General features: G+C 44.9%; 1 protein-coding gene across 1 annotated transcript; it reads left to right on the top strand.

Annotated features, from left to right (window-relative positions):
* Positions 1 to 1242: 1242 nt before the first annotated feature.
* On the top strand, positions 1243 to 21447 carry kcnb1 (potassium voltage-gated channel, Shab-related subfamily, member 1; the record flags this gene model as incomplete). The annotated part of the gene is made up of 2 exons (XM_084440913.1): positions 1243 to 1830; positions 19549 to 21447. Exons 1-2 carry the CDS (start codon positions 1255 to 1257, stop codon positions 21445 to 21447), a joined length of 2475 nt encoding a protein of 824 aa, XP_084297039.1. The 5' UTR covers positions 1243 to 1254.
* Between the last annotated feature and the right edge of the window lie 534 nt (positions 21448 to 21981).

Genomic DNA, 21981 nt, shown 5'->3' with positions numbered 1-21981 from the left:
AGGAAGGGTGCAGCTCCTTGGCTTAATATGGGTTAAACACTAGTCGATTTGGAGATTCTGCCGCGGAGAGATGAGAGAGAGAGAGAGTAGTGGCGTCGCCCATTTACACAGCAGATTGAATCCGATATGGATTGTGAACATATAGGCTACTTGTTGATGTCAGCGCGCTGAAGACGCTGTTCGGGATCCCATGTCTGTGGCAAAGGACAGCGCAACGGAGGCTTCGTTTAAAATGGGATGGATCAGATCCCGGGGGTAATGGACATGTTGAGATTTCCTCCTTCTCTGTTAATGTTTCTTTTCTGCCGCTGCCATCGGATGAACTGCGGAAAGTTAAGGTGCGTGGAAGGGATTTTCAGTGTCCAACGAGCTTCCCCATTCGCGATATGGTAACATTTATAGCATTGTTATTGTATATAGGCTATGTATGACAGTTGACCATGAGTGGCGTAGGTCTCTTCTCTCAGTGGCTAGAGGGATCGTTATATCCGTCGATGTGCGACACGAAAAAATACCGTGATAATTGTTTCACCCAACATTGAGAAAACATTAGATTTCTCCATTTCGGTGGTGCGCATCAGGAAAAACACCGGTTTAGAGAGGCTAGATCAATATGCAATGACTGATAAATTGTGTTTTCGATATTCGATAATGTCTGATTAAATGCTTACACTAGACGATTGACTTGGGAGGCATGAATAGGGCAGCCTATGGTTTCTTATTTTGCCCATTATAACGAAGTTATAGGTTATTTGATGGGTGTTATTTTATGAAGCTAGGCCACATGTTTGGCCACAGTGGGTGGGTTAGGCTACCGTCTCGCTTCATCCTTTCAGGCTAGATATCAATAATTCTTCCATGGGTCGTTAATGAACGGCAAGGGCTGTCGATTCAGCACCACCCGACTGAACAGCGCTCTCGGTGCTGCCCTCACTTTCTCCCTGTCCCCACCCACGATACAGAGCGGAAGTGAGGATAGCACCCTCAATCTCAGACTAGATTAAATTATCTTGGTCTATTCGCTCCTCCGATTAGAAGAGTAGCTCTATGGCATGCCCCGTGAAATGTTCTGACTAGATCACTGAGCTTTACGGCTCTGCTCCATTTGACGCTCTTTGACATTATGCCTCCTCCTCACTTTCCCCTAGACTCAAGGAAGGGACAGACAATAGGACATGTAGACTAAATGCTAACTGATCCCAGGAGGTTTCCAGTTGGACGCATTAACTTGTGGAACTCCCACAACTTCAAAATATGGAGAAATCCTCGGCGGACTTGGACAAAGCCGGCTCCAGGTCGACTGCGTCGCTTCCACCGGAACCTGCGGAGATCCTCCGTAGCAAGTCCTGCCATCGCCGTGTAAGACTGAATGTTGGGGGTCTTCCGCACGAGGTTCTGTGGCGAACGTTGGACAGGTTACCCCGAACCCGTTTAGGGAAATTAAGAGACTGCAACACCCACGACTTGCTTATGGAAATATGTGATGACTACAACTTGGATGAAAACGAGTACTTTTTTGACCGACACCCCGGGGCATTTACATCCATCCTGAACTTCTACCGCACGGGTAAACTGCACATGATGGAGGAGATGTGCGCACTGTCGTTCAGTCAGGAGCTGGACTACTGGGGCATCGACGAGATCTACTTGGAGTCGTGCTGCCAGGCCAGGTACCACCAGAAGAAGGAGCAGATGAACGAGGAGCTCAGACGAGAGGCGGACAACATGAAAGACATAGAGGGGGAAGAGTTCGATAGCACATGTTGTGCGGAAAAACGAAAGAAACTCTGGGACCTTCTTGAAAAGCCCGGTTCGTCTGTTGCAGCAAAGGTAAACTACCTGTATAACTTTCACTAAAAAATAATGTTTTGGTGTGTGTGTGTGTGCGTGTGTGCGTGCGTGCGTGTGTGCGCGCGCGCGCGCGTATGTGTATGTGTGTATGTGTGTGGCAGAGAGAGAGCTGTTCAGTGAGTGTCACAGTAAGTAAGCCACTCTATTGATAACACCACCACACCTAATACAGGTAGAACACAATGACTATACCTGTGATCTCATCAGGTATGACATGGATACAACCTCAGTCTGCCGATCACTTCCTCCTCAGAGGCGATGTCTGAGCAGGTCAGCCTTTCATCAATACGGCAAAGCGCATAGCAGGACATACAGCTACAGCTAAGTACCCAGATGGCAAGCGGATCTGGACTATATACAGGCCAGATCTGGCCCTTATGGCTTAGTTCCGGCCCATATATGGCCCAGATCCGCTTGCTATCTGGGTAGGCTTGCTTCAAGAACTTCACACACATCTGAGCAACACCTTTCCTGGGAGAAGTGACTCAGGAAAGCAGAAGAGAGCAGAGTAGTGTTTCTCTCCCTTAGAGAGACACGAGCCTGCTTTGATCACCCTAGTCTGGGCTGGGCTGGGGGGTGGGGGGGGGTATCAAAGAGAACGTTGTCTGCCTTCAACACTGCTAATATCGTTTTACACAGAGCACCCCGCCTTGTTCTGGGCGGCACTCATCTTAGGCTGGAAATGGAATTAAAGCTTGCAGTGGGTGGTTAATGTACTGTAAGACGATGCGTCATCGTGAACATGATGTGAGAGCTGCCCAGTGTCTTACAAACAGTGAACTAAGTACAGTGGTTGTGTCAGAGGAACATCTTCAGTGTGAAGGAGAGGCTAAATCAATGTTAATCATGGTTATGGTTTAGATAATGCTGTAGCACTGTAGGACAGGGATGAAGCTCTCAGTAGACTCACATCTCTGATGGTGTCCATGAAAGCTGTGCCAGTTCCCAACCATACATTTCAGTAACTGAGTAATATTTTGAAATCTTGGTCTCCAGGGTAATGGTTGGTCTGTTAGTATATTTTTTTAGTCAGTAACTCTTAAAATTACTCTTTAAAGTCCCTGCAATACTCAGATAAACCTTAAATCATACGACTGTAAATGTATGTCACTCATTCAGCATCATTACGATAATACTCTGGGTGAAGTGTTCCAGGAAATAGAGCAGCCTCGACATAAGTGGCAGCCTTTATCAACTCCTAATTATCTTAAAAGGGAAAAGTAAAACCACAAACCAAACTACTGAAAGCAGTGATAGGGTTGTCCAAGACATATTTCAAAGCTGGAGTCATCAGTCAACTGTGATTTAGTTGTGTGGTCTAGTCTCAGCCACAGGACCTGGACGCAGTGGAGCTCAACTGTGTTCAGTGTGTGTGTGTGTGTGTGTGTTTGTGTGTGTGTGTGTGTGTGTGTGTGTGTGTGTGTGTGTGTGTGTGTGTGTGTGTGTGTGTGTGTGTGTGTGTGTGTGTGTGTGTGTGTTCAGTGTGTGTTTGTGTGTGTGTATATGTGTTCAGTGTGTGGGTTCCGTGTGTGTGTGTGTTCAGTGCGTGTGTATGCGTGTGTGTGTGTATATGTGTTCAGTGTGTGTGTGTGTTCAGTGTGTGTGTTCAGTGTGTGTGTGTATTGTCTAGTGTGTGTGTGTGTTCAGTTGCGCTTCATCTCTTCTTGGCCCATAAACAGATGGTCACCAGTGAAATAAGCGCAGGAAACCTGTTACCTGGCAACAATAATATTATTTTATTACCATTGAAGGAAGTGGTAGTGGTGTGTGTGTGTGTGGGGGGGGGGGGTGCTAGTGTGTCTCCATTCACCCTCTCATTATCCTTCCTCCACTACACCTTCAACTAAAGTCAGGGGAATTCTCTTTGAGACTCCAGGCCCAGTTTGAAGCTATTCTCTCCCATTCACATTCTCTCTCAGCCACAGAGCTGTCTCCTTTGGTCTCAGATCAGATTTGGGTTTGCTACATAATAAGATTGTGTCTGACCACCGGCATATCAGTGTATCACCGGCTGTCTGCTTAGAGCCCAGACATTCACTTACGTTAACAGAACCTTACCATTAGGCCGTGGGGATCAAAGACACAGAGAAACATCTGAGCCTTAGAGCACTCCATGTAATTTCTCTTTATCTTACTTAGCCTTGAATAATGGTATATTAAAAATTGACTGTAGTGGACATGCTGTTGTGTGCTGCTTTAGATCGACCCCTGTAATTGTTGTTGATGGAATTTGGGGGCGTGGCTTTAGACCAACCCGTGTACGTTAGTGCTTGTGTCCGTTCGTTCGTTCGTCACACGTACCAGAGCCCACTACCTGGGTCCACTCGCCACAATTAATTTTTCCCATTGCCAAGCACATTTAGCCTTGTACTTTGCTTTGTTCTGTCTCAGTAAAAGTATAGTCTATTCTACTCAGGAGCTACTTTCTAAATCCACAGAGTTCAGATCTGGAGGTGCTTAGTAGGTCTTTTGGTGCTTGTTCTTACTCAGACCCTGTATTGATCCACTAGGTGCAGTAACCAAAAGGGCAGCAGAGGGAGGCATAGATCAAATGAACTGTAGATTATCATATCATTTGGTTATATGATGATGTTCTTTTTTTTTTTAATATTGACTATTTTAATTGCTGATATTTTAATTCACTACTTTCAAATAAATATTTACATTTTAGACCTAACAAAAATGGGCAATATGCCGGCCGTATAGATAATTCTAAACTAGAAAATCCCTCTCCACTTACACATTCAACAACTGTCCATGCTGATGACATGCATCATGTGTGGGGGATGTCCCGCCCCTCCCGAAAGACCCAAACATCCAAAATAGCTGACTTTTATATCGCTAACATCTATTGCATAAGTCAATGGAGTTTAACATACCAAAATTATCCGCGGCTAGCGGACATTTTCTGACTGCGAGTGAGATATGAGGAAATAAAAATATTTTCTGTTGCTGTATCTAGCTACATGAGTAATGTAACCACAGTGTAGTCCACATCTTTTGATGTTAGTATGTAGGGCAACATTAGCTAAGCTATGTGTTGTGGACTAAATGGTGTTGCATTCAAGTTAGTTCACATTTTTCCCATTTAGGCTGTGCATTTTCAGCAAAGCTTTTGCGATTTCCTTTCAGCTGTTCAGCATGCACATGCATTTTCTGCAGGAAATTTTATTATTCATGGGTTTGTAAATTGTTACTATTTCTTTACCAAAGTTATGTGCACTTGTTTCTTTTCAGCTCAGTATAGAGAAATGCACCGATAAATGCCTTACTGCGTGCGTCTATGACGACACTGTTGACACCATGTATCTGTGACATGTCTGTCACGTGACAACACTAGCAGGGCCTACCACCCCCCCTGAAAAAATCTGCATCCAAAGGCAAAGGTGCTGACTGTGGTCAGTGCTCAATCTGTTTGATTGAAGTAGGCAATATCATACAGTATTCTGGTTGATTCTCATGAACTCTAAATGGGGGGGAAAACAAATAATTTGGTCAGCGACTGCAACCTCTGATGTGTTCGAGATTGAAGTTGACTTCTTACATTTAGAATCGATAAGACTTTGGCTCTGAGTAATCCAGAACAAGCAAAAAACAAAAAGCAAAGAGAAGGAGAATAAAGATGTGGTCATTTTATCTCTCTCTGTCCAAGTGGTGGGAATTACAAATCACACTTCTATCAAATTCCAATTATCCCTTTCTCATCTCGTACAAATTAAAGCTGTAAGACGGGGATGATGCTCTCAGAGACAGACTACCTGTGACAGCTGGCACATCAGAAAGCAATCAAATGGCTGATGATTTGTAATCAGCTGAGCAGGTGAAGAGTTAGCTTTGATTCAGGATGAGGGATGGGTAATCACTTTTGCTCCCTTGTTCTCTGTAAAGAGCATTGTGTTGCCTCTGGGTATGAAATGCACTATACAAATAAAGCATTGATTGATTGACTTTGACATGTGATGAGTTCAAGTTCAAAATCGTTACTGTCCCACTAGGGGAAATTGGCTTACAAACAGGTAAAACATAGGAATGGGGGAGACAAAGGAAGCATGAACATAGAACAATAAACAAATAAAACAGAACAATAAAAATGTAGACAGCCTACTAAAAAACCCATGGCTCACAGGATTGGAGAAGAAAGAATAATACCAACAAGTGCGAGTCTGTTCCTTATTGAGCCTGTCGATTGCTACAAAGACAAAGGAGACCTTCTGTCTCTTAGTCCTCCTAGCAGCACCCTGAAACGACGGCCAGAAGGCAGGAGCTCAAACTCCTTCCACTGGGGGTGATCAGGGCAATCTAAAATAGCGTTAGCCATTCTAAGGACCTGGTTATTATAGATGTACAAGGGCTGGGCCTGACTCACCCGAGAGATCTTGCTTGCCACTTCAACAAGGCTCCCAAGTCTCTTCTTGTTGGACAGGTTAAGATTATCATACCAGGCTACAATACAGAATTTTAAAACGGATTCAATGAAGTTTTTATTTAAAATAAATAAATAAATAGTGTCATCATTTTTGTGCAGACGTTAAAATAATTCATTTTCCCAAAAAAGAGGGATGAGTAATCACTTTGACATGTGATGAGGGATGAGTAATCACTTTGACATGTGATGAGGGATGAGTAATCACTTTAACGATGTGATGAATTTCCATTCCCATACTTGAATGTGAGTACACATACTTGCTGCCCGCCTTATTGTTTTTCCTATAACCTCTTGGTGTTATGGCCATAACGACCTACTCGTCGTCACTGTAAATGAGGGCAACCTCAGTGTCCTTCGAGTTTAAATAAAGGTTATTGAATTGAACTCTCCTGTTCCCCAGGAGTAAGAGCACAGATCTTCAGCGGGACACACAGCAGACCAACCGTGGCCTATTGAAGAGAGTAAATTTACGTCTGACCTGGCCTGAAAGGGGAGTAATCACTTATCATGGTGTTTCCACTTCCAGGCTGTTTGCTCGCATCTCTGCCCTCTCATGGGATCCAAAGGCATGGGCTCGCATCATCTGTGGGCTGGGACCATGGATGTAATAATAGAACGGCTGGGACTGAGTGCCTCGTGCTGTTATTGCTGTCGCTGCTCTTCATGCCTTTCACTCTGCGTTTCTCCATCGCTTGCCTGGTGGGAGTGATGATGCCCCTCAGATCAGTCCTGAAATCAGACTCTCAGATCAGTCCTGAAATCAGACTCTCAGATCAGTCCTGAAATCAGACTCTCAGATCAGTCCTGAAATCAGACTCTCAGATCCGTCCCTGGAGAGGGCACCATGACCCCGGACGGCCCGTAGTGGTCTCATGTTGAGACTTGAACTTCCTCCAGACCTCGGCTCCCATCATACCCTGTTCTCCTTGTTCAGTCCTGGTATCACTGTTACAAAGTCATACTGTAGATTCTTGGTGGTTATGGATCGTGCCATTATGGTTCCGTTTTGTGCCAATTTTAACCACTGTTGTGTTCTAATGGTACATATTAGTGATAGGTCCGTGATTTGGCCACGATCCTCACAAAAAAGAAGAATACTTCCATCATACACTCACAGCAAAAACATTTACAGAAACCTTTGAATCGTGACTTTACGATTTGAGGACTTGCAAATAATATGAGATTTTAAAAAAAAAAGGTTAATTAGACAAAAGTAGGCTAAACCTTGTATTTTCCTTTCAGGGTACCTGCTTTTTCTTTTTCACACATACTCTGAGATTCTCAATTATCCCTGAATGACACAGGAAACCACAAATTTGACCAAATGTTCCACCCTGAATTCAAGTGCATTCAAAATGTTTCACATGAAAATTCCTTATACTACTGTATACAGATTTCAAGTGGTGCAGATGGCATGCCAAATAGTGTCCAGTTGCAAAATAGTGTCCAACTGAGGTGATGTAATGGCCAGTAGTTGCTATACCAACCTGACGTGCGAGCTTTCATGACATTCCTGAGTAGCGTTCGCATGCTAGATTTACCTCCAAACCCTAATTGATTACTGTTCTAGCTTTTAAGGTGTGGGTTACACAGCAACGTTTCGAGAACGAGAATGACATGAGATGAAATTGAGAATCAGCGTTGAATCATTAGCGTTGCCAGAAGTTATCAGGGTTACATGGCAACGATATCGCAACACCATTCGCAACACTGGGCATGCAGGTGCCTGTTGTAAACACACCCTGACAGTCATCTATGAAAATAATTTGTTTCGAATACATTTATTTTGGGCTACCTGTCTTTAATCAAAGAAAAATTTGGTCAGTCTGTTCTCAGGCCTACATATATATAGGCGTCACAGGCTGCATTCCAAATCGCATACTTCTACTTTTTACTACCAGTACATACTACAGCTGCTCCTAGGAAGTACATACTTTGCATGCAGTATACATCCAGTTGGGACATACTACCTTGTCATAACATTCCGCCTTCAAATTTGACCACATCCGTCGCTGTCCATGAAGCGACATTCGTCCACAGCTGGGATTCATCATAACGCCTCCGGTGTTATGTGACGTCATTTCTGCTGAACACAGGATTGTGGAATTAGCCAGAAAAGTGTGCTGGCTTGCATACTGCAAAATACGACGGAGTGACGGGGCAACCAGTCGCCCCGAAGTAGCAGAGCGTAGTGGTCGGGAGGGGGTGTAGCGTTTGACCATGGCCTGGAGGGAGCAGGGAGCTGTTCCTTTCATTGCCCTGTAGGCTAAGTACTAGAGTTTTAAACTGGATCTGAGCTGCTACAGTACAGGGAGCCAGTGTCAGGAACATAGAAGGGAAATTCTGTGGGAGAACTTGGGGTGGTTGAACACCAGGCATGTGTCATGTCTACTGTTCCATCAGTGCATCAACAGATGTAGGTTGTGTCATTTGTTTATTACTGCCCAATCAGTTGCGGCGACATCTGTTGTCCGCCCAATCAGATTCATTCCAGACTACGTGAAACAACAATAACCTAGCAACCGCTCTGCCGAAGACGATTGTGATTAGTTCCCCCCCTATCCCAGAATGGTAATGAGTCCAGCCAGACCTTTCGCCAGTACTGGGACAGCGTGAACCAAGTGTGGAGATCGGTCTGGCTATGCAAGACTAGTGCAGGTGTGATGTCTACTGTTCATCACAGCAGACTTAATGCTCGCCATGCAACATCCTGCTTTTTTCGGCTAATTACTAAGCTCCATCCCAGCTGCTGTATTTCCTGTAAACTGGAGCCTGCTTTTCATATGACCACAACCTAATGAGGCATTCATTTCCTGGTTTGCAGGGGGTCGAGGAGTTATGGTCCTTGGGTTTGCGTCTATGGGGAGGGTGGTGGGGAATGGAAAGGAGTGAAGAGGGGGAGATGGAGGGACTGCAGACGGATGGAGTGAGGAGAGGAGGGGCAGATGTGCCCAGTCTTGGCTACAGCACAGCCACATCACTTTTTCATGATGTAAAGTTGAACTGTCATGTGGAGCGATGAGCGGTATGCACTCATGCATCAGGCCACAAGGAGAGGAGGACAGAGAAGAGAAGACAGAGGTGGAGAAATAGGTAACGGTCTGCACTGAGAATGATAAGGTGTGAGAGAGATGGAGAGTGATTTTGAAAAAAAGTGAAGAATGTATTCAATTCAATTAAAGCTCAATGAGAACTTTTTTATGGTTCAATATTCACTTTTACTTGCTATTAGTTTATGAATTGGCTTTAGCAAGACCCCAAAAATCATTTTCGTGACATGAAACTGCATGAGACCCTGTGAATTTATTATTTTAGTATTTCGGTGTACTGGCTAGTACACTGGCGGGAAATCTTGTGGTGGAAATGGAAGTGACACGTTTTGCGTGTCACAATATCAGGAAGACAACAAACACTTCGCCCAGCGAAACGAAATCTACATGCACATACAAGAAAGTAGACTGGTATTTACCTGCATTGCAGCCATCCTTCCAGAAAGTAGCTACAATGTTCCAATCCTTTCTGCGCCACGCGCGTTTGTTATAATTTTTTTCCCATCATTACAGCGAGTGAGTGGGGGATTGTGGGAAGTGTGGTTCTTAAAACGCAGTGCCGATTTTATCACGACCAGAGAGGCTGCCAAAGTGCCGAGTTATCTCATGTAGCTTTAAAAACATCTTTATTGTCCTCGGAGGTGCAGCTAAAATGCTGCAAACCCATAAAATAAAAAGTCATTTTTGTGCTCTGTAGCCTCATCATCGTTTAGTGATGCCATTGATATCTACAGTATTATAACATTCATACTGTTTGTTCAACACAGATCTTGAATGGACTGGCAGAAACTGAATCATATTGATAGTGTGTGTGTGTGTGTGTGTGTGTGTGTGTGTGTGTGCACGCGTGCGTGTATGTATTCACGTGTGTGGGTCCATGTCCTTCTCGTTGCTCAACCTGCCTCCATCTTTCTCTGTTAACGATGGTATGAGTGCAGTTGCCATAGCGTTTGACATCTGTTTCCAGGGTGATGTCACTGCTGAAGTAGCAGTTGGAGTTGTGAAATCGATCTGCAGTATGAATGACTGCTTCCAACTCATCCATCCACATCAGCGACAACACAAGCCCAGTCCACACTGCTGTTTTCAACACTGACATTGAATTTTTTTCCCCTTTATCAGCTATGATATTCTTCAATTGATCAATGTCCTTTTCAAGCTCATCTCCTCTTGTCACATAATGATACATTCTTCATTCATCCTTTAATCCTGTAAGTCCCCATGTTTATTGCATTCAGGCATGTTTCAGTATCAGACAGCTTCATACTACTAGCCTCACGCCAGCTTGCCAAGTCCTGGATGCAGTCAGTATTTCAATAACTTTTGCACCCTCATTGCTATCCATTGGGAATTAAAGCTATCCTGACCACATTGCTCGCACAAACATGAGGGCAGAGGGATCTGACGATTCCCATTGATGGTCCACGGACAACTCCTCCATAAAGTATTTTCTAGCTTGACTAAAACAGACTTGAATGAAGTCTCTCTTGCACTGTTGTATACGACAGATTGTATGTTATAATGAGGAATAGACACGGTGGTTATGCTCATACCTAGACGCTGCTGACTGATTGGTTGATTATGATAGAATGCATGGTCATGGATTGGCTGAAAATGGGGGTGAATCAGAGTTCAGATCTGCCTTTCAGACAAATGCCTTAAGTAAATAAATAAATAAATAATACTCCAGCTGAAGTGTGATTAGAAAAGGCTGCTTCACTCCGCCAGTCTTCACAGATCACTGAGGGCTAACCGAGAGAATAACACTGATCAAACCCTCTCACTGTATCAGTGCAGAATGTTTCGTTAACAATGATGTCTGTGTATGGAGTTAGAATATTGCATTGAGCAGATATATTTGTATCTTAAGAACCTACACAATATGGGAATACAGTGTGTGGTGTGTGTGTGTGTGTGTGTGTGTGTGTGTGTGTGTGCGCGCGCGCACGCGTGTGTGTGTGTGTGTGTGTATAAGTGTTTGCGTGCTGTGCTGTATATGCCAGTATGTATTTAGATTTAGAAGGAAGATGACCTCCTCAGTGTCACAGCCTCCTCATTGGTATGGAGTGGTCATTGGTAGGGAGTGGTCATTGGTAGGGAGTGGTCATTGGTAGGGAGTGGTCATTGGTAGGGAGTGGTTTGGTGAATGAATTACTTTCAGGAAAATGCGAGAAAAAGAATCCGCCTTGAAGGAACAGAAGCATTCATCAAGACGACGCTTGATTGAAAGAAGACTGGGAGGGAACTTGACCAGTGACGCTAGAGGATGTTCCCCTTGTCTGAAGCTACGTTTACACAAATATGTTTAACACAGCGTCACTCATTACACTAAATAGCCCAAAACATGATTTAGCTTACCGTGTCCTGTCTTATATAACTATCTTCCATATTTCAGGTTGACCATCCATTCGGGATTCCACCCGGTGACTCGACATTCACTTCTGCTTGCAGCATTAGACAGACAATTTAATTCAGCATTATGGCTTGGTTACTTTGAAGACTGCGTGAGATGGCCCACCTACAATAAAAAGGTGGAAAAATTCCCTTCCTTCATTTCCCCCCCCTTCCTACAGCTTTCCCAGAAGCCCCTGGCAGCTTCTGGGCCCCGGTGCGCTGTGACTCTGGGCTTTTGGGCCCCGGTGCGCTGTGACTCTGTAGGATGGTGAAACAGACGTGTTAATACATCCTCTGACTGGTGGGATGTCATTCCATGGACTTAACTAACACTTAATATTGGCATTTTTGGATGAATTGACATTTTATATTTTAGATTGTGGTTTTGTATTCTATCTGCCTTTTAATACCCTTGTGTATGCCTTATACTGTATCTTTTTACAGTTTTTTCCCCACTGGGGATTATTAAAAGTATTATATCTATCCATCTCTATCTAGAGGCATACAGTACTGTAGAAGGGGCCTGAATAGCAGCTTTGCTTTGTTGTAAAAAACTAAACAGGGCAGCATTGGTAATCTTACTTTAAAGGCCACTGAAAGCTGTGGATGGTATTGTATCTCTCATGGGAATTTAGAACAACACTAAATGTCAGCATATAGAATACTTCAGACAGCAAAGTAGGGACACTTGTCCCTCTTGGACATCCATACTGTACTTATGTGACCTGAGGGATTGACTTCCTTTAAAGCCTCACAACACATAATAACAACAACAATGTCCTTATATGTAATTTAGCCTATTGTGTACATAATAGTTAGCATCCAAAATTATTAGAAATTAGTTTCTATCAAATTCTAAATATTGTCATTTACGTTTTTGTTGGTGACGTTGCTTTGTAGGCTGAAAAGTTAGCATTGCCGCCATTGTGGGCTGCAGTCCAAAATCCCTATGGGAAAAATGAATGGGATTTGCAAAAAATGCCCAAAATAAGGTGTGTTTAACAGAGACTCCCAGAATAGTGTACGTTTTGTTTTTAGTTAAAATATCGCAGATAAGTTTTGTGAATTTTGAAGCCCTTAGTTTGTTCTGAGGTTGATGTTGTTGAGATATGCTAACCATTTTTGAAACTGGACTATATGTGTCAAATATCTTTCTGACGGCCATTTTTACTGGGCTAGCTATAAAAATGCATAAGGAATTTGCATTCATAGTTGCAAAATCTGTGCTTGGAAAAAATAATCAGCAAATACCTTTTGGATGTATTTATATATATATATATATATATATATATATATATATATATATATATATATATATATAATTAAACTATTTTGGATGCTTAATGAGACACTAAACGTTGATACCATACATGCATTTTTACTATTTCAGGCCAAGTTTCCTGTGGCTTTAAGTAGTGGACAAACAAAGTCCAATTCCTGAAGAGATGTGTGTCCTCCTATTAGTAAGTCATCCCTAGCTCCGACCAGGGTGTAAATATAGAGTCTGGATTCTCCTCCTCATCTCAGATGCATGAATAATTGAGTGGCAGAGGAGAGGTGGGATTTTTTTCAGGAGATGAATGGTCCAGTCACAGTGTCCAGTCACCCGCCCACATTGTCATACTGTCCGGGCTGAGAGAGAGAGAGAGAGTTCAAATTATTTGATGATCACAGCTTCGGTCTGGGCTATTTTGCACAGCTACACAGTGCCCTGACCTTTTGGTTTATTGGCTGGTGTGTGTGTGTGTGTGAGATTAGACAGGACTGGGGGAATAGGATATGTGTCTGTGTATGTTTCCGAGTGTGTGTGTGTGCGCGCGTGTGTGTTTGTGAGATTAGACAGGACTGGGGGAATAGGATATGTGCCTGTGTGTGTTTCAGAGTGTGTGTGTGTGTATGTGTGTGTGTGTGCGTGCGTGTGTGTTTGTGAGATTAGACAGAACTGGGGGAATAGGATATGTGCCTGTGTGTATTTTCGAGTGTGTGTGTTTGTGTGTGCGTGCATGCATGTGAGTGTGTGTGTGTGGATGTGTGTGCATTTCTGTGTGTGCGCGTGCGTGTGTGTATGTGGGTGCGAGTGTGTATGTGTGTGTGTTGTCAAGCTATCATGCTGTGAGAAATGGTGGAGGACATGGTCCCCTCCCGTCTCCATGGCAACCTCATCTCTTTTGTGGAAGCAGGGAGGCAGACCCTTCTTCCATTCAGAATGTGGAGCGTATCACCCTATATTAACATTAACATCACTACACTGAGGGTTAAGGCCACTGATCTATCCAGATGACTGGCAAATCGTTTAACATCCAGAGTAAGCAACACTGACAACATGACATATAATGGATGCATGATGGCTTAAATGAGCTTTCAGGGATGCCTGGAGGAGAATATTGAGTGATGATTCACCTGGCAAATGTCAATCTTTAATATTGCCATCATTACAGCGATCCAGGTCAGATAGACACAGAGTGGCGCAGGTCAATTCCATTGATAAACTTTCGAGGGCTGGAAAACAGTATTGAGGAGAAGTCTGTATTCAGATGGAGAAACGGAAGGAGAAGGAGGAGAGAAGGGAGACAGAGACGGCGGTCAGATGTTCACAAGCAGCTCCACACCTCCGGTCAAGCTTCACGGGGGTTGCCATGACAACTAGGGATGGGAATTGAAAACCGGTTCTTGTTGAGAGTGAATCGATTCCTTGGAATCGTAAGCCAAAATCCTTAACGATTCCGCTATCGATTGTTGTCGTTGCTGCGCATGCGCGATGACATCACATGCACGCTGCCTTGTTTTGTTTTATTAGACCGCGGTAGAAGAAGCAACATGTCGTCTAGACATAAAAGTTTGAAAGTGTGGTTACATTTCACGCGACAAGATGACAACAATGCTTGCAAAAACCTATATCATCAAAGGGGGTAAATACTACAAATATGCAAAAACATTTGGCCACACAGCATGCGATAACTTTGTAGGAATGTCACGTTTTTCATGCGCTCCAAAGTGACGACAGCAGCGCAGCTAACGTTAGTGTAGTCGAAGGTAAACTCCTCCAGAGTCCCTGTCTATTGTCTTAGTGCCATTTGTTTAATTGCGTAAACTAGCTTTCACTATATGAATAATCTCCATTTCCTTCCATGTAATTTAGATGATGACGTTCAGAGTCAGGCTGGTGGTAGTCGGTCTGAAAAAATACTGATTTGTTTGTCAGTATTATTTTTAGTTCAAGGTGAATACACCTAAAAACAGCACTGTGATTGGCATGTTCAAAGTAGTACATATACAGTAAAAGAAAATTTATGTTAATAAACCTGTTTGTACTCATTTTTGCCCAATGAGAATCGATAAGAGAATCGACAAGCAGAATCGAAAATGGAATCGGAATCGCTAAAATCTTATCAATTCCCATCCCTAATGACAACCGCGCCTGGCAACCCAGCCTTGGATGTACCAGCGGCCCAGGGCATGATGGAATAGATGGAAGTCAGGGAGTCTCACTCCTTAGTGACCATGCAAGACACACACACACACACTTCAGAGTGAGACTTGTGTGTGAGGTCAGGGGTAGTGGGATTGTCAGGAGCAGGAGCAACCTGCTGGAGGTCTCAGGTGGATGGCCCGCTGATGAAAGAGATGGCAGCCACCTCGCCCAGGGCTTTGAGGAGTTCCTGTGGGGCTACCTGGGACATCTGCACACTTTCTAGGGCATTCTCTCCTCAACTGAGCTGCAATGAACATCGAGGATGAATGAACACTGACCTAATAACTGACTCGACTCATGTCTTCCATGACTACCAGTGTGCTGCAGCCAAACATCTGTGAGGGACTGATAGAGGATTGATGATTTATTCATGAACACAGGTCTTGGTGTGTTCTAGATTCCACATTCAAGGTTCAGCATTCAACACAGTGTGGCTGGCTCTGCAATGTGATGGACCCTGACAAACACAACATAGACCAGAGGATGAATCAGAGCCAGGACACTGCCAACACAAGACCATGCCCCAAGAACTTGAGGGATGAAGTGATTGCATGCAGCACCTCAAAAGCCTTGTTGTAACTTCCATTAACGAGCAGAGGTGCTGTGTGTAATCACTGCACCCAGGCAGTGGTGGTTCGGCAAGAATAAAGTAGTTCAGAGTATTAGGGATTGTCCTGTCCTGTCTTTGAGTTTCGGATCGGGCCGGTCAAGGCCTTTTCAAATTGATTGGGATCAGGCGATCAGTTCTATTAATAAGCCCGATCAAAGGCTGTGAGTTAAGTGGGCGTTCAAGCTACAAATACGGAGATCTGAGCTTGAAGGCCTTGTTCAGACAGAGCGCGTTTGCAGGTTGTCTTTTTCATTGAAGCGGCTTGCGAACATGATGCAGGGATGTCCAAAACTACTACGCAGTCTATTCTACAACGCAGTCTATTCTACAACGCAGGTTATTCTAGCTGGCTAGTAGCTTCATACAGTACAAGTAGCCTACAAACTTGGATACTAGCTCCAAGCTAAATGTCACAGAGAATGATGGGTCAGTTCAAGTCAGAAGAGATTTGATGACTCTTAACCACAGCAGATGAGGGTATAAATATAGAACCTGTTCGATGCAGCTTGATCCAGGGTTGAATAACGATGTTAACAATGTCAACAGTGTCCAACGTTCTTTCCTTTGTAGTTGTGTTTTCTCTCTGGATCAACTGATTTCTTCTTGACACCCTGCAAGCGCTCTTTCATACAGCCCAAATATCTCTGCTGCGGCTAATCACTTGTTGACAAAATATCTGAATAGCTGTAGTTTGGAAAAAAAATTCAATTAAAAATTAGACATCCCCAGTTAGAGTAAGTATCTGCTTCGAAAATTACAATGTCATTACTTCCACACAATACATAAGTCACAATGTGTAAATAAGAACGTTTTGGAGTTCTGGAAAGTGTATTTCGTCATTTTTGAGGGAGCTAGGCTATCTGGTATAAACCACTTCTAGTGATTGCAGCTAGGCTAACGGCACGGGTCTCAATGCTGACTGCTGCTCTCACAGAGAAAATAAGGGTATGCATCTTCTTGTCTAAGATGGCAAATAAGCTAATTTCCCAAAAAGTTGGCATGCTGGAACACGCTGGAGCGCTCATGCACCTCCGCAAACACGGCATATGGACTCAGCTACCGGGAATATTATTCTCCAAAGTGCGTTTACTATGCAACAAAAAATTGGATGAACTTCAGCTACTGGTGGGGAAGAAAAAATACTTTTCTTCATCTTCTGTTTTGTGCTTCACAGAAATGTGGCTGGGTGGGACGATGCCAGACTCTGCGCTGCAGCTACTGGTAGCAGGCTTTCAGCTGCTTAGAGCGGATCGCGACTCAGAGCTGTCTGGCAAAACGAAGGGAGGAGGTATTTGTTTTTACGTTAACAGTAGCTGGTGTAAAGATGTGACAGTGATTCAGCAGCACTATTCTCCTTCTAGAGAGTTTTTGAAGGATTTTGTCTATGCACCTATGGATCCATTGAGTCTGTTAGCGGCGACGGGCTATATCTCAAGCGTGCAGCGTTTGACGCAACTTTGATGTCGGCCATTGTATATGATCATAAATAACCTTATAACATGGCTTATAATGCTAAGTTACAAACCTGTCCTTTAAGCACTTATTGTATTCATATTTTGCTACTCTTGCACTTTGGCTTTCGCAGTAGATTATGCTCTTAGTCACTTGTTTAGAAATGAGATGCACTTGTGAGTTCTGGCCAGTAGTAGTACACTAACTACCTAACTGTATGTTAACTGCAGTTATTGTAAGTCGCTTTGGATGAAAGGTCTGATAAATGACTAATATAATATAATGTAACATTCTAGGCCACTGTTACAGCACAAAGGCTAAATATTTAAAAAAGCCTTTCCAGATGAACTAGAATCTTACTTTATGGCAACTTATATGTCAGAACGCCAACTATCCCCTCGGTGAGCTTCTTGTCTTTGAAATCGAGAGTTCAACATGTTTTTGAAAGATTTTTCGCGGTGCCCACCCACATCCATTGTATGACCTAAACGGTGGTAGAGCAATTATCAGACTTTCTCAAAAGTGCTAGTTTTGTTAACTTTTTGATCTGAACCATTGTATATGATCATAAGTAACCTTAAAACAGGGCTAAACATGCATTTTCCCATTACTACTCCTTTAAATACTTCTAATTATATATTTCATGTTAATAATCTGCGATGACATGTTTAGTGGGGTTCATTTCAAGCCTACATTCATGTTCATGTGTAGGCCTATAAATATACAGAATGACAGAGAATAAAACATTGTGGTCTAGTAGCTATAGTTGGCCTAATATCCTACCTGTGGCAGCTGCTTTGTCGCTTGAATTTTGCAATTATCCTCATAACTGCAAATAATTCCAGCACTTCTCACAGTCATCGTGTTGTGCACATCATTAATTTGCATGCATATTCCCATACATCTTGTATGGTTATCTTCTGATTTAGAGTCAATGAAAGTGTTGATTGGATGTAGCCTAATGATGAAAGCGTTGACTTGATGTAAATGAAGCATTTGTGAAAATAATTGATTATTATGTTGTTGATTGATTGAGATCATTTTCATCTGCTTCCATGCTATCCCTCATTTGAGCGTTTACGTCTTGCAACTCAACTAACAACTTACAAACCCAGTAGTACACATGGCTGCCAGTGTAGGGAAAAACATGGGAAAGCCCAATACAAGATAACATAATATATGGTCTTCTGCGTTGTAAGCCATGGGTGGCCAATCACAGTGCTCACTATGGCATAAAAACACAGAAGAAGACCGGCCATTTTTCCGATTACTACTTTGGCAAAGTTGAGAAGTTTTTCAGAAAAATATATTTAAAAAAATTGTATTACCCTTTTGAAATTTCTCTGCGACATCTATTAGACACACTTTTCGTTGCCAATTAGGCCGAGAGACTCAACTAAGGTTGTTTTTTTCTAGGGACAAGGGACTGTAGATAAGGTTCTGCAGCTAAGTCATGATATCATAAGGATGAAAGGCCATGTATCAAATCACATATTAGGTCAGGATAAATACTGTACAACTACTGTGGATGACACAGCCTCTCCAAGTCATCATTGCGTAAGTCATCTCTGCTCTTGTGGCTCACAGGGGAGATCAAGAGAAACCTGGTGAATTTGTGCCCTTTAAGCCCGGTGAATGCTGATTCCAACAACTACTCAATATTTTCATCAATATACAATAACTGATAGGCCAGAGTGACAGTCAGTGGAGGACATGGTGACCAGACCTGGACACTGAACTTTCCATCAAATTATAATAATATGAATAATTGACAGCAGTACTAAAACATCAGGTTAATCCAGTAATGTAACTGGATAAAGTCAAGGAGGATTACATTAACAAATATTTGATATTGCATGAATACCAAATATCAAATCATGTAAAAAAAACAAAAAACTTTTTGTCTGTGTTTTTCAACTAATACATCTCATATTTGCATGCACTAAAAGTGCATCTGAAGTCAGTTTTCTGAGGTCAGTCTTGCTGGTAAATATTTTGTATCCATTGTGTGACCTTTTTGTTTGGATTGAATGTCAACTGTTCTTCAGGAGAAGCATTCACTTCCACTCTAATGCTCACTCGTCAGAAAGCAGTTATATACAAATAAGGGGGTCATGCATTGATACCTGTTCCTTGTCAGACCCACTGTATTATCCCCAACCAAACACACATTTACACACACACACACACAAACACACACACACCCAACCCCCCTAAGACTTGAGTCAGCCCATTTAATGAATAAAGTTCCCCTGCCGTCTTTACTGATGGTGTTTCTGTCTCTGCCTTACAGATCTTGGCCATCATCTCCATCCTCTTCATCATTCTCTCCACCATCGCCTTGTCCCTGAACACCCTCCCGGAGCTGCAGGACACCGACGAGTTCGGCCAGTCCACAGACAACCCCCAGCTGGCCCATGTGGAGGCCGTGTGCATCGCCTGGTTCACCATGGAGTACCTCCTTCGTTTCCTCTCCTCCCCCAACAAGTGGAAGTTCTTCAAGGGCCCTCTGAACGTCATCGACCTGCTGGCCATCCTGCCCTACTACATCACCCTCTTCCTGACCGAGTCCAACAAGAGCGTCCTCCAGTTCCAGAACGTGCGCCGCGTGGTACAGATCTTCCGCATCATGCGCATCCTGCGTATCCTGAAGCTGGCGCGTCACTCCACGGGCCTCCAGTCGCTGGGCTTCACACTGAAGAGGAGCTACAATGAGCTGGGCCTGCTCATCCTCTTCCTGGCCATGGGTATCATGATCTTCTCCAGCCTGGTGTTCTTCGCCGAGAAGGACGAGGACGACACCAAGTTCAAGAGCATCCCGGCCTCCTTCTGGTGGGCCACCATTACCATGACCACAGTGGGTTATGGGGATATATATCCTAAAACCCTGCTTGGGAAGATAGTGGGGGGTCTGTGCTGCATAGCTGGAGTGCTGGTCATCGCCCTGCCCATCCCCATCATCGTTAACAACTTCTCAGAGTTCTACAAGGAGCAGAAGAGGCAGGAGAAGGCCGTCAAGCGCCGGGAGGCCATGGAGAGAGCTAAGAGGAACGGCAGCATTGTCTCCATGAACATGAAGGAGGCGTTCGCTCGCAGTTCGGAGCTGATGGACGTGGTGGTGGTGGGGGAGAAGAACGACGAGAGGCCGCGAGACAACCACCTCTCTCCCAGCCGCTGGAAATGGAACCTCAAGAGGGCCGCCTCGGAGACCAGCTCCAACCGCTCCTTCAACCCCCAGGAGCCGGGCTCCCCCGGCAAGGCCGGGGCCTCTAGCCCCCAGCGTCTCAACACGCAGAAGCTAGAGGAGATGTACCACCAGATGGCCAAGACCCAGTCCCAGCCCAACCTCAACTCTAAGGGCAAGGGCTCCAGGGTGGGCAGGCAGAGCGATGAGATGGAGCTGGGGGCTATCCCAGGCCCCAGGCAGCCCGTGCTGGGCACTCGTGAGGGGGTAGGGGACATGAAAAGCCTGTCCAGCATCGACAGCTACGTCAGCTGTGCCACAGACTTCCAGGAGAGTCTACACCTCTCCCACAGCCCTGCTACAGGCTTCCCTGGTTGGGTCAGCGCCAACCACGGCCTGCAGACCACCCTGGAGCATGGGCCCACGGTCGCTCCCCTCTTTCAGTCAGAAGGCTCGGACAGCACACGGTCGGGACCCTACTCTGGCTACCCCCTGAAAGGTTCCTCCTGCAGGGGGAACTACCGTAGCGGAGGGGAGTCAGGTCTTCCCCCCAGGGCTCCTCTCTCAGACAGCTCGGCTCTGTCCAACCACTCCCTGCTGAGCCCCGATGTGTCTGTCTACACCACAGCCAGCACCCGGACGCCACCCAAGTCACCAGACAGCAGCACCATGAGCACAGCCATGTTCACCTTCCACGACTACTCCATCAGCAAGTACATCGACGCCGACACCGACGAGGACGATCACCTCCGCGATGTCACCGATGCCAGTCCCTCAGAGCGCCTCCTGGCCGACTCCAGCCCCAAACGACGCCTCGGGGGCGGCGGCGGCTACCAGAGGGGCCTCAATCACCTGGAGGCGGCCCAGAGGGTGCTGGGCCAGAACTGCCTGTTTCCCCTAGAGGGGTTGCGGGGGAGTGGACATGAGAACCACGTGGGGGCCGAGATGCCGTGCCGGCCCAAAGCGGACAGGGACCACCGCTCTCACACACTGGACCAGGGCCTCTGAGCCTCGGGGCTGAGCACAGCCGGCCCGGCCCAGCGAGGCTCCGGGACAAAACTTCTATGATAGAGAAAACCACCTCCCTCCATCCGGTCCTTCCCACCATCCTACCCGCCCCAGAAAAGAGCATCTCCAGGGTCTCGATACAGCTGATTACATCGGTGCATGCCCCCATAGGGATGTGCTGCCTGGGAGCTGATTAGAGCTGTCTGGGGGCTTTTGGTGTTGTGGTTGTCCGCAGGGAGGCAGGGAACAGGGAGGAGAGATGGATGCTGTGAGCATGGGGGTTTGAAGCCAATCTTCTTCAGGTGTATCTCAGATGCCCAATCATTAAGTCTGCGCTCACTGTAGTCGAGGAATGACAGATGAGATACACATTTAAGCTGTTTGAAATGCCCCCCCAGCCCCAAACCTGGCCTTAGTCATAAGCAGGTGGTGTGTGTGTGTGTGTGTGTGTGTGTGTGTGTGTGTGTGTGTGTGTGTGTGTGTGTGTGTGTGTGTAGGTATGTTTAGGTGTGTGTAGGTGTGCGTGTGCGTACG

This window comes from Borostomias antarcticus, assembly GCF_949987555.1.
Source record: "Borostomias antarcticus genome assembly, chromosome: 7".
NCBI classification, from domain to species: Eukaryota; Metazoa; Chordata; class Actinopteri; order Stomiiformes; family Stomiidae; genus Borostomias; species Borostomias antarcticus.
The sequence above is the reverse complement of the archived record's forward strand: the minus strand, read 5'-3'. Positions and strand labels throughout refer to the sequence as shown.